General features: G+C 34.0%; 2 protein-coding genes across 6 annotated transcripts; one reads left to right on the top strand and one right to left on the bottom strand.

Annotated features, from left to right (window-relative positions):
* Window positions 1–179: 179 nt before the first annotated feature.
* LOC103496148 (uncharacterized) lies at window positions 180–3382 on the bottom strand. The gene is made up of 7 exons (XM_008457889.3): window positions 2924–3382; window positions 2551–2608; window positions 2255–2335; window positions 2091–2126; window positions 1722–1961; window positions 1501–1642; window positions 180–1193 (listed from the first exon to the last, which is right to left on the bottom strand). Exons 1-7 carry the CDS (start codon window positions 3109–3111, stop codon window positions 709–711), a joined length of 1230 nt encoding a protein of 409 aa, XP_008456111.1. The 5' UTR covers window positions 3112–3382; the 3' UTR covers window positions 180–708.
* Window positions 3383–7907: 4525 nt separating this feature from the next.
* Window positions 7908–12410, top strand: LOC103496147 (uncharacterized). 5 transcript variants are annotated; one of them, XM_017046422.2, is made up of 11 exons: window positions 7916–8135; window positions 8212–8319; window positions 8487–8552; window positions 8874–9044; window positions 9144–9257; window positions 9929–10000; window positions 10094–10177; window positions 10272–10372; window positions 10701–10785; window positions 11217–11611; window positions 12139–12410. In XM_017046422.2, exons 1-10 carry the CDS (start codon window positions 8052–8054, stop codon window positions 11604–11606), a joined length of 1275 nt encoding a protein of 424 aa, XP_016901911.1. In that variant the 5' UTR covers window positions 7916–8051; the 3' UTR covers window positions 11607–11611; window positions 12139–12410. The 5 variants fall into 5 exon arrangements, with proteins under 5 accessions (XP_016901910.1, XP_016901911.1, XP_016901912.1 ...); XM_017046423.2 differs by having other exon boundaries at window positions 11217–11615; XM_017046421.2 differs by lacking the exon at window positions 12139–12410 and having other exon boundaries at window positions 7908–8135; window positions 11217–11943.
* Window positions 12411–12462: the final 52 nt, after the last annotated feature.

Genomic DNA, 12462 nt, shown 5'->3' with positions numbered 1-12462 from the left:
CATCCGAATCTGCCACTTCCTTAACCAAATTTCATGAACCATTCTTCCCCTTTTCCACACTCTATGTCATGAACTCAGAGCAACTAAAATGTTTAAACGACATTAAACCCCACAAGTCAACCAACATTTAAAAAAAAAAAAAAAAAAGAACCTGACAACACTCGAGAAGAGAAAAAATCTCTCTTCAAAATCAAACATATCATGTTTGTTCAGTTCATGTATATACATTATTCAAGCATTAAAGTGAGCGTCTGTCAACATAGTGGAGGTTCCCTTTTTACACTTCTGTACAAACCCTAAAGCCTATGAACAAAAATCCCTTCCTCAATACCATAAACAGTCCGTTACTGTATGTGGACATCACCATACATTATACCATATCTCTAACCTATCTTCCAACTCTTCCGCCATACCCTATCGCACAATAGAGCAGTCTGAAACTTCTATCTCCTAGTATGATATGCAAGATCTCAGTGTAATTTGTACAATGCAGTTTTTCCAGTATTTGAGGCCACAACGATGGGAGTCATCCTTTGGTCCGAAAAGATTCCTAATGAGGTACAACCTCCAAATCTTGCAATTACCATGAGGGAGGGATTCTGTCTAGAATTTAAATTAGATGTGCTACTAATGCCTCAAGAGCTAGAGGTTAGATGATAATAAACTCACAGACAAAACCCAGTTTTCAACTCTTATCTCTTATCTACGTCATAGTCTAGAGCGTCGGATAAACTTTGTACCAGGGAAAGGTGAGTGCCTGCGAGCTGAAGCAAGTGGTTGCCCATTTAAAGAGCCATGAAATTTAATATCCCAACCCTCAACATTTTTAGGCACACAAACATCAAAGAGAAATTGACCAAGCACGCTATGTGCACTGATGCCTGGGGGGCTCGATAGCGGAGATGTTCTTTCTTTTGGATCAGGTGAGGAAGGCTGCTCCCCACCATCCTGAGAATGTGCTGAGCTTGGCAAGAAGAAGTGATCACTTGGCCCAACTGCCACTCTTCTAAAACTCTGGTTTGAATTAACAGCTGCATTCTGAAGGTCACATATCAATTCAGGCATTTCATCACCTTCCATGTCTCTTCTTTCTCCTTTAAATTGTAGGATTTTGTGTGAATAAACAGATGACGCTTTCTCGAGAAAAATGGTCACAGCAGCTCTATATTGAGCTGGGTAATTTTTGTAATGACCTGATATGAAACAGATAATCACATATGATTTGATGATAAACATTTTCCTGTCTACAAACAGCATCACTTGGAGAAAAGTAGCCACAAATACAACCATATCATATCAACAACCAAATTTTTATTTCAAAAGGCTGCTTTTTTGTTTCAATTAATGGGAATTGAATCCTTCTGAAGACCAATTTTGAAAATGTAATAATAACATGAAAACAAGGGCGGCTTGTTGAAGTTACAAAAGAATTGAAAAACTATGCCTTTGTTCTAAATGAAGTGGAAGTACTACAAAGTAAAGAGTCAGATTGAAACAAACCTAAGTGTGGGGAGCCATTGAATTTCACAAGCTGAACATCAGCCCCTAATTCTTGAATACTCTTGGTGAAATTACAGATAATGTCATATGGAGCACGATCATCCTTTTCAGAGCACATAATGAGAAATGGAGCACCAATGTTCTAACAACAGCAAGAAAACTTATTAACATATGAATATTAAACCAAGTTAGGGAAGGTGAAAAGCAACGGGGAAACTTACAACCGACGAGCACAGTGTCCGCCAGTACTCATCACGCTGTGAATCAAATCTAGTGAGATATAGTGCATCAAGACCAGAAGAGACGCCTTTTGCAAGCCATGAGATAAGTTGAGATGATCCAGGCATTTTTAGAATAGTCGGATGTATGGCAAATCGAACACCCAAGTCACTTATAAGTTCCACAGGACTGGAATCATATATGTGCCCAGATACACAAGTTCTGATCATTTGACATTCATTCTTCACAGTAAAAGGAAATGAGAAAACTGTCATTCACCACTTCGATTTCAATTCAAATTGATATCTCAACACAAGGAAGACATTTTTTACAAGAGAAACTTGAAGAACATAAAATATTAACAGGCTAACCATGTAAAGTGGACTGCCACATCTACCCTCGATAATCTGAAATTTATGTGGGAAAGTTATTAATAAGATGACAGTTGCAATAAGATTACTAATTCAATATGGATATGAATCGAAAACTTCTGTGTGCATTAAATAAAGAATTCTCTACAATTGAACTAAGTTACCTGCAAAACCCTGCACATACAAGCCTTCGATGCACCACTTAGAGCTACAAAAACTATAGGACGCAGCTTCAGTCTTAGCTCCTGTAAAGAAACACCAAGAGGATCTTATGTGATAATTTGAATCACACTGAAACTTCTTCATCTCGTAACAATAGTTTACAGCACATTTTAGCATCGGGTACAATTTAGTAATGGTCAAGTTCATATCTGCCCTCTTCAACTTCAACCCAGATTAAACCGTATGGCCATAAAGTCTAAAAATCTTCCAAAGTAGGAGAGAAAAAAAGAGTACTGACCTCAACAAGCTCATTGATAACAAGAAACGCTAGTGATGTAGCCCTTTCAGGATCAAATCTGAATAAATTGTGGTGAGGAAGAACAGAACAATATGTTAGACATTCAAAAACAAAAAAGAACTGACGTTGTCGCGACATAGAAAGTAGATTTCAGGCCAATTACAACTATTTCTCGAACAAAAACAAAATCTCGACACAGAAACCGAGAAACCCTCCAGCAAAATCGTCTTCCAAAAAACACCCAATTCAAAAACAAAAGTACCCAGATGAAGAAACTCAACAAAATTCAAAATCCACCTCCAATACGGAAAAACCAAAAAGAAAAAGAAAAAAGAAAAAGAAAAAGGATGACCGAGAAAGGAAAAGAACTCACATGTTGAGAAAATCGGCATAACAAACCAGGGAATTCCATCCAAGCGAAGCATAAAGGTGGACAAACTTATCCAAGTGACGATGCTGAATCGAAACCCAAGCGAAAAGAACAACAAGGCCTCTACTATTCCGGGGCTCGTTTCTCGCCCCCCAATAAACGCTGCCACCGCCAACACCGCCACCCAACATCGAGGTTCTGGAATTGAATTTTGACCAGTAGAGAGATAAAGAGGATTTGTGAAGAGGGGTTTGAGGGAATATGGAGAGAAGATTCGAAGGATTGGAATGGGAGCGTGTGAGGGTAATATGGCACGTGGATGAGTGACGCTGCAATGGAGGATGGGAGTTGGGGAAAAACAAAAACGATGGTTCATCAATTATCGATAAAAATCAATAATGTGGTGCTGGGAAAATCGATTCCTCAAGAGTTTTTCTCTCTCTTCTCGTTCATCGTCGGAGTGGGACCCCATTCTTAATACAGATCCTAAAGCACTGTCTCTTCCGCTTTAGGATAAGTTTTTGTCGCTCCTTTTACTTCCTTTCTTCCCCATACTCCAAACGGCGCCGTTCTTCCTTATTTCTTGTGGCTACCAATTTTTTAAACTTTTTTTTTTCAATAACAATCCTATTATTATTTTAAATAACAAAATATCTCTAAACAAAATATTTACAATTATATTCGAATATCACATTTTATTTGTCAAATATTATCATAAACCAAGCTATTAAGGATTTAATTCAATTGAAAATTTGACGATTTCACGTTTTCATAGGTTTCATATATGACGTGAGATAAATGGATATCCTTAAGAATCTAACGTTCGAGTGAATTGTCTCTAAAAACTATTTAATATGTCCGTAAGCTGACTCAAACACGTGTATATATAAAAAAAAAAACATGTTTACTTATATGAAAATAATAAAATGTTTATTTCTCGATTAAAATTTAGTTTTTTTTTACATTTTTGTTTTTATAATATTTTTCATAAATATTCTTCAAAATTGTTTCTATCGAAATTTGTGTAAAATTAAAACATCGGTATTTTTATTGACATTTGTATTATAAATTTACGGTATTTATATTATGAGGCGTCATCAAATATAGCAAAATGAATTCAAATATTTATAAAATATAGTTAAATTTTAAATCTATCACCGATGAACTAAGTCTGCGATAAAATCTAAAATTTTTCTATATGTTATAAATATTTTTAACAATTTTGACATTTATAATAATTTTTATTAGTTTATATATTGGTAAATTTTCATAAATATAACGAAGTACTATAATATTTACCTCCCGTGTAACAAAGTCCATTTTTTAAATATTTCAAGTTTCTTTTCTCTCCCCTGGATTTTTTTATAGTATTTCTTTTTTTCCTCTTTTTTTTTTCCAATTTGATTCATTTCCATTGTATTTATTCTTTTTCTTCCTTCTTTTTTTACGTGGTTTACATTTGAATAACCAAATCTTGATTTTTTTCTATAGTTTTTCTTTTTTTTTGCTGCAATTTCTTTCCATCGTTTTTCTTTTTTTTTTTTCACCTATTTTTTTACATCCTTTAAATTAGGGTAACAAAATCTAAAATATCGTGTATAAATAATCTTGAAAAAAATCTTTTAGATTGAAGTAGTCAAATCTAAACGATCATGTAAAAAAATAAACGATCATGTATCAAAAAAATTTTAAAAAATCGTCTAGCCAAATCTAAATGATCGTGTACCAAAGAATTTTGAAAAAATAAATGATTATATACCAAAAGAATCTTGAAAATTTTCGTTTAGCCAAACTAAACGTGTACCAATTTTGAAAAAAAAAATCGTTTAAATTTAGTCCAAATCTAGACGATCGTGAAACTAAATCTAAACGATCATGTAACAAAATCTAAACGATTGTGTAACCAAATTACGTTGTTGACGGGACATTTTTGGTACTTTCCATTGTAAGGCTGTCGTTTTTTTTCATTCTCAAAATTATTTTATACAATGTAAATATTTTATCATTTTGTTATATATTTTAAAAGAACCCGTATATATCTGTAAGTGTGTATGCATGCACATATGCACATGTGAGAGATAAAAATAAATTTCAAAATAAGAAAGAAAAATCAATTCTAAATATATTAATTATTTTTACTATTTTCGTAAAATTAGATAAAAATGAATTTCAAATTAAAATGATAAAAGTTTTCTTTAATTGAAAGTATGAAACAAGATTTGGACATTAGAAAATTAATAATGCTAAAATGGAATGAACTAGAAAATAAAAGAACCACAATAAGAGCAATTACCAAAATTTAAAATATATATACATATTTATTAACAGCATTTGTATTTAAACTTGAGTTCCTAATATCATTTTTCGGCTTAAGATTCTTACCTTTAATTATGGTTACGGGGGAGTTTAAGAGTCATTAAGAAGAAGGAGAAGAGAGAAAAACGGTTATGATAACCATTCACCCAAACAAGAGTTGGATTACCATAATTCAACCCTAGAGTAGTGATAAGTACCCTTGGACCAAACGGCCTCTAAGAAAACAATTTATTTAAACTATAGTAGATCTAACAATAACAACTCTAGATATTAATTTGAAAACTCAATAGTTATTACTTTAAATAATTTTACATATTCACCAACTTTGACCGACCAATCCCATAAATTAATTTGTGATTTTGTTAGGGAAGTAATTATTTAAGGATTATATGAAAAAAAAAAAAAACTTCCATTTAGGGAGTGTTCGAACAAAAGCTATCTAAAACTATAATAACCAAATATAGTTAAAGTAAGTACTATTTTAAATTCTCCAATTAGTTACGGTAAACATTATTTCAAAACCATCAATTTGTTATGGTATTTATTATTTGCTACCATCTTTACTATTTTACGTTCATCGTTTTTTTATTCTTTATCTTAAATTTTACTATTTTATTGTCAAACTAAAATAATTGACACATGGAGTACGTATTATTATAACTCAAATTAAAATGATTTACACCCAAAACAGAAAATATTATAATCCAACAATAATAAAATAGGATTATAACAACACACTCTTTGTCTCGAATGCTTCTTCTAAGTAGGTGGTGGTCCATTGAATTCGAAGTGTTTGGGAAAATAAAACGACATCTACCGATTTTCAAGTGTTTATATGTGTAGTAGACAAAGTTGGATGTTATATTGAGAGAGGAATATGCTTTTCTAAATTGGAACAATTGTTCATATATGCATTGTATGGCCACGTGATGCCATTTACTAGCACATATATAATGTAAACTCTCTCATAAAAGCACATGTTTCCAACGTTATCTTAATTGTATCTTTAAATACAACATCATTATTACTTCAAAAAAGCAAAATGATGGTTAAGTGTTAAAGTCCTGCGAATGAATGTAGCAAGTTGATACCTTTACCTTTCCTAATCCCATATTGGTCATGACCTTACATGTTCCTTTTACCATCTATTATTATTGCTTTATTGGTTTTGTAGCTTTTGTGTTTCTTTGCTTTCCTCCATTGATTTAAATTTATATGAAAAATATTTTGGTGCATCTCCAACGTTACAATTATATTTCCACAAGGTCCACAAACAACACAAGAGTATCTTATGATCTTCACGTACCCTTAATTTGAAAAAAAAATGAAATTTAGAAAACAAGATTAGAGAAAAAGGTTTTATTTGCCAACATTTAAAAGTATGTTTGAAAAATGAGTTTTGTAGGCTATAAGACAACAAGTTAATAGCTTACAACTTTGGGTATGAAGATGTGATCATAGTTAGTCTTAATGGTATATTATAAGCATTTTGTGACTATCTTCTTTGTATATTAAAATGACAAAAAGTATCAACAATAAAAATATATAAAAGTAAACTAACTTGCATAATGAAATACATAAAATGAAAGCATGATACAAAAAACGTTGAGATATACATAGAGGGAGACACAAAACGCTTCTTGCCTGACCACAATATTTTCCCTCACTTAATTAGTTAACATCGTTGTCAACCAATTCTACTCAAATTCAAATATTAGTAGAGAGCAGTAGTTTTGAGATCTTGAGCCCATACTCTTGGCAAATTTCTTCATCAAAGAGATCTTTTTGCTACACCAATAATCCTTTTAGGTCTCATCTTGGTCGTCCAACATAGCGTGTTCTTTTATAAAGTATTTCATTTACTTCTTTTCTTGTAGTGTTCTTCATCATGATAGATGGACGTGTCACAACTTCACGTTGCTTATCATTGGGATCGAGATGGTTGACTTTAAATTACTTAAGGGATAACATAACGAATCTTCTAATCATGAAGGTAACTGAACTAGATATATATGAGATTTTTCTGATATTCTTGATCACTTTAGCATTGCATAATTTCTTACAATGGGACAATCTCTCTAGCATAGAAAGCAATATTTTTTTTTTTGCCAAAGTTAGACAAAACTTTAACCTCTTATTGAAATTTGACTGTCATGCATTTCTTTTTAGCCCACTTTTTCATGCTTTTTAACACCTTCTCCAAGTAGTACACAAATTCTAGTTTAAAAAATTGTCTCCATCCTGTGGTGAAGTTAGTGTAAATGAAGAATTTTGACCACATAAGGGTAGTCTGCGATGTGCAAACTTGAGTGGTTGTCTACCACATGCAATATTTTCTAACTGTCGAAGATGAATCAAGCTATGTCTAGCATCTAGATCCAATTTTAGTGTCTTACATCTATAAAGCGTCATAGATGCTTTTCAACCATGCTTTGTGACAAACTTTTATTTACATATGCACGTATTATTTGCATATATTGGATTTTTGTTTCTTTAGATGATACGTGAATTTTGATTGATGTGTAATTCGAATATATTTGAGCAAATGAAAACAGTTCAGGGCCTGTTGGGCCATATTGGGCCATATTGGGCTGCAATGAATTCAAACGACCAAGAGAGAAAAACGTACTTTTGGAGTCTTTGAGGACGAGAGGAGAAAAAAAAAAAAAAAAAGAAAAAAGAAAAAGAAAAAGAAAAAGCGGTCCTTGAAAGGGTTTTTGGCGAAGCCAAACACTGGAACTTGGAAGTCCCCTACTTTTTTCTTCTTCTTCCTCCTCCTCTCTCAGTCCGAAGTTCCATACACAACATTATTCCAATGGGAACTAAAACCGCTGAAGTCGAGAAAACGGAGGACGATCTTCGCAAAGAGATCGATGAGCTTCAACGTCAACAACGGGAGGTCCTTCTTTTTCTTTTTCTTCTTCATCTTCACTTTTCTCCTTTCCTTTTTCCCTGATGCATTGCTTCTTTTTCAGATTACAGAACGGCTTCGCGATCCTCGCGGACTCCGGAGAGGTGGATTTCCTGGACCTGGCCCAAGAAACTTCGCCGCTAATGGACCACGTCGGGGATTTGTTCGACCTGTAACATTGTCTCCTCTTTCTCTCTTATATGTTATTTATCTACTCGTTAGCATTCTTGTTATGTTCGTGGCTCATGAAGCTTGGTTTTAATTTTAATTGCGTCCTTTTCACAATTTGGGTGGAAAACAATTGAGGATATACTGATAAATTGGAGTTTTACGCTTTAGGGGGAAAGAAACGATGCTGAAGACCAGCCTCCTGCTAAACGGCGGCTATCGTCTGCTGTTGTTAAGGTGAGACTCACAATTTGTTTTTTTTTTTCTTTTTTTTTTGGGGGGGGGGGGGGGGGGGGAGGGGTTTCTAGCTTGGGGTGTTCTTAACATTTTTTTTCTTTAATGTTTGTCTAATCTTGTTTGCGAAAAGAATTTTTTATGGGTTCTTTTTGTTTCTTGCTAGAATTATGAATTATGCTAGATAACTTAATGAACATGAAAGATGGGCTTGGTTGGCCTCATAATTTTCTTCAAACCGTGAGTGCCATGTTGTATGTACATTTGCTTAGTTTAACTTTTATCCTTTTTATCTTTACTTTTAAAATAAATATTGGAGCATAGATGGCGGAGGATGGGGAGATAAATGAAGAAGCTGAAGGAAAGGATGCAATGAAGGATACATCTCGGGAAGAAACTTCTGGAAGTGATGCAGTCTTCCAGAACGATGCGAGACAAAATCATTTGCGGCAAAGTGGTTCATTTAGATTGGATGGAAATAAAAGAGCTAGGATGGTAATTTCCATGTATACTGTCTTTTAATCACCTGCCAATGCTTTGGTTTGACGACCTGCAGGCAGAAGTCTTAAAGCTCTATTTTGTAATTTATGTCAGGATATCGATATTCCAGCTGCTGAGAATGTTCCAAGGATATTACCTAAGAACGAGGATCCTAGCTTAGTTAGCAGGAACAAGAGAATGCTGGGTCAGCTTTTGGGGACGTTGGAGGTATGTGTAAAATGCTTGATTGGGTTAAATTGGTCATGTGTTGCATCATGTTTGCATCTTCAATTCTCTAACCTTTGCACTTGACACTTGGGAGATAAGGGTAGAAAATATATATTCCATGTTCCCAATCTTTTAATTAAAATATTTGTCCTCACCATTGAGCATTTACTCATATTGGCAAATATAGTCCAGAAAAGAAGTATATGGTGGCTTGCATTTGATTTTACAGACACAGGTAAATAGATATTTCTGGATAATCAAATGAATGCAATCCACGGAGAATATAAGAGGCAGAGAGAATAGGCTAGAGAAATAAATTCTAAGGTGAAAGTCTAGATTTTATGTTGATTGGTAACTTAAGTAGATGCATGTACATTTAAATTTTTGCTTTACCCGCCTAAAAGAGATCATGAATAAACTACAATGCATTGGCTTTTTGTATTAGGTCTTTAAGTTTTATCCTGTTTGTCTGGGTTGTCCAGGTTCTCTACCATTCATGTTGCTCAAAACCAAATTTCCCAAAGAGCTGCTATATCATAAGTTTCTATCATTAGCCTAGTTTCAAAAACTGTGTGTGCGTATGTGTGTGTTGGTTGGGAAGGGGGGTTGTGGCTCAATGTGGCGTTGAATTTCCAGGTTCTGGTGCTTATCCATTTTATTTGTATCTTCAGAAATTCAGGAAGGAAGACAAGCAACTCTCGGGAACGGAAGCTTTTATGAGAAGATCAGATTCCTTACAAAGAGTGAGTTATTATTTGCTTTTTTTTTTTTTTTTTTAAAAGAGATTTAACTTCCTAGTATGTTTGAAGTTGACTCCCCTTTTGAAATTCTTAAAGGCCGAGCAAAGAGCACGAGAGGAAAGTGAAAGATTGAGGCAACAAGAGCGTGAACAGATTGCAGAGAAACGAAAGAGAGATCTGGTCTGTATTTTAATGAAAGACTAAATTAGATCTCTATGAGGTTTGAATCTATAATTATTGTTTACTTAACCACTTTTATTTTCCACTTCTTTAGATGCTTAGAGCTCGCGTGGCTGCCAAGGCAGAAGAAAAGAAGTTGGAATTACTTTTTCTTCGATGGAGCGAGCACCATAAGAAACTTTGCAATTTTATAAGGTCTGGTTGTGTTTAATTTTTGGTGTTGTCACTTCTGAGACTACCAAGCTATTGATCTCACTTTCCTATTCATGCAGGTTATTTTTAATTTTGGTCCAAAAGTGTCCATATTCACATTTTATTGAGACAAAGATAAGTTTCTGTTCATGAATAGTGCTGAACTAAATTCATGGGTTTTGATTCAAAAAGATATTAAAGAATACTGACCTTACTAGTAGATGTTTCCTTTTATGCTGGAACTTAAATTGCATTTGAAGGTTTTCCCTCTTCTAATCGAATTCCCCTTTGAGTATTGAGGGTACTTTTTCATGAAGTTTGTATTTTCCAGGACAAAGACTGAACCTTCCATTTATTATCTGCCAAATAAACCTTTGGATGAGGATGCAACCTTGGCTGAGCAGCAAAGAGACGAGGTTTGTGCCTAGATTGATATTTTTCTTGAAAAAGGCAATTTTGCTTAGGGATCTTCTGCAAATCAACTGCCTTAACTTTTGAGAACCTACTACATTCGAGTAATCGATATCCAAGTTTGTTTAGTTTGAATTTAATGTCTCCCTTCAATTGAATTGAGAGTTTGAATCCGAATATGGTTGAGTTCCGTTTGTTATTACTAAGAGAATGGGATTTGGGACTTGTAATATGCAGAGATATACATCTGTATGTACACCTTATTTATGTATATATGTATATGTATTCACACACATATGTAGTAAAGCGTCACTAAAGGTGAATTTTTCTGTTGTGTTTGCATGTTAATGATGCCATTGCAGTGGATAATTTATTTGCACATTGATATTACAAGTATTTGCCTATTCACTTATTTTATCACAAAAATGCATTTCAGGCTTTTATGGAATGGAAAGCCTCCAGAAGGGAGGAGTTATCCGAGTATCAGAAACAGATAGGAGAACAGTACATTGCAAATGTTGAGAAGGACTTGGAAAGATGGCAAAATGCTAGGAGGGCAAGAAAAGGAAGTAACGACGTATCAAATTTGCAGGAAACCATGGACAAAGAGTTGGACACCCATAGACTTGAGCATGGTCCGAAGAAAAGGACCATCCCTGGTGGTAGCAACAATGAGGACGAAGATGACGTGGAAGATATTAACGTTGGGGAGGACGACATGATAGATGACGTACTCGATGTTGAAGATAATGGACGCAGGGGCGAGGAAACAGCAAAACCTGAAGCTGATGTTGCAAGTCCAAAAGCTGATGATACTGTGCAGTAGAAGCTGTAAGTACGTATTTGATTTCATGTAGTAGTCCTATGTGTTTGTATCTGTCCTTTGATTTGTCTTACTAGTTTTATTCTTCTTGCTTTTCTTTTTTTATTTAAAAAAACTATTGTTTGTATGTTTTTTTTAATCGTACCAATGGGCTAATGGGTTCCACACACTCTTTGATTCTGCTTTTTCAAAGCCTACATAGAATTGGTAGGATGCTTAGTCGCCAAGTTTGTTCAAGCATGTCTTGTAAAAATATCTCTACGTTCAAGTCATGACATCAGAAACGTACTTGTGTTGCCATTACTTTTTCTATTGAATATTATAGGTCCTTTTCTTGTCCCTTGATTGATTGAATATTATAAACTAATCCTTGATTGTACGCTATAGACTGTTGAATTACCATGACAAAGTTATAGTTTCTTTATTCCACTTGTAGGGGTATTTTATTCACGTTTATGAATTAACAATATGCTGGTAGATGGTAAATTAATAGTTGATAAATTGGTTGATGTTTTTGGATTTTGTTTTGTTTCAGGAAAAGAGTATGTCTTAGCTAAAGTGAGATATGTAGATTAGGCACCCATTTCGATCTTGATCCATCACTCTCTTGTCGAACTAATAAGAAAAAAAAGTTGTACTATACATTTTTTAATCAAAGCTTCTTTTTATTAGAAACAGGATTAAGGTAGTGAGGAAGTTACAACACTCTTGATTCTCTTCAAGCAGAGTGATTTTTAAGGATGGAAACTGTTTGAATTCCATTGAAGTTATTAACCATTATTGCTTTGAGGTCTTTTCTTATCTAAATTGCTTGCAAAAGAAATTGTGATTGTATGTTGTAGTTATAATAGTGTATAGT

The sequence above is a fragment of the Cucumis melo genome, chromosome 6, assembly GCF_025177605.1.
Source record: "Cucumis melo cultivar AY chromosome 6, USDA_Cmelo_AY_1.0, whole genome shotgun sequence".
Taxonomy (NCBI): domain Eukaryota; kingdom Viridiplantae; phylum Streptophyta; class Magnoliopsida; order Cucurbitales; family Cucurbitaceae; genus Cucumis; species Cucumis melo.
This window is presented reverse-complemented; position numbering and strand designations above follow the sequence as displayed.

Coding starts and splice junctions, on each gene's coding strand:
- LOC103496147 (XM_017046422.2), top strand. CDS start 8,052: ATGGGAACTAAAACCGCTGAAGTCGAGAAAACGGAGGACGATCTTCGC. Junction 10,001..10,093: donor GATCAGATTCCTTACAAAGA/GTGAGTTATTAT, acceptor AAATTCTTAAAG/GCCGAGCAAAGAGCACGAGA. Junction 10,786..11,216: donor CTGAGCAGCAAAGAGACGAG/GTTTGTGCCTAG, acceptor AATGCATTTCAG/GCTTTTATGGAATGGAAAGC.
- LOC103496148 (XM_008457889.3), bottom strand. CDS start 3,111: ATGTTGGGTGGCGGTGTTGGCGGTGGCAGCGTTTATTGGGGGGCGAGA. Junction 2,609..2,923: donor TATGCCGATTTTCTCAACAT/GTGAGTTCTTTT, acceptor CAATTTATTCAG/ATTTGATCCTGAAAGGGCTA. Junction 1,643..1,721: donor GGACACTGTGCTCGTCGGTT/GTAAGTTTCCCC, acceptor TGCTGTTGTTAG/AACATTGGTGCTCCATTTCT.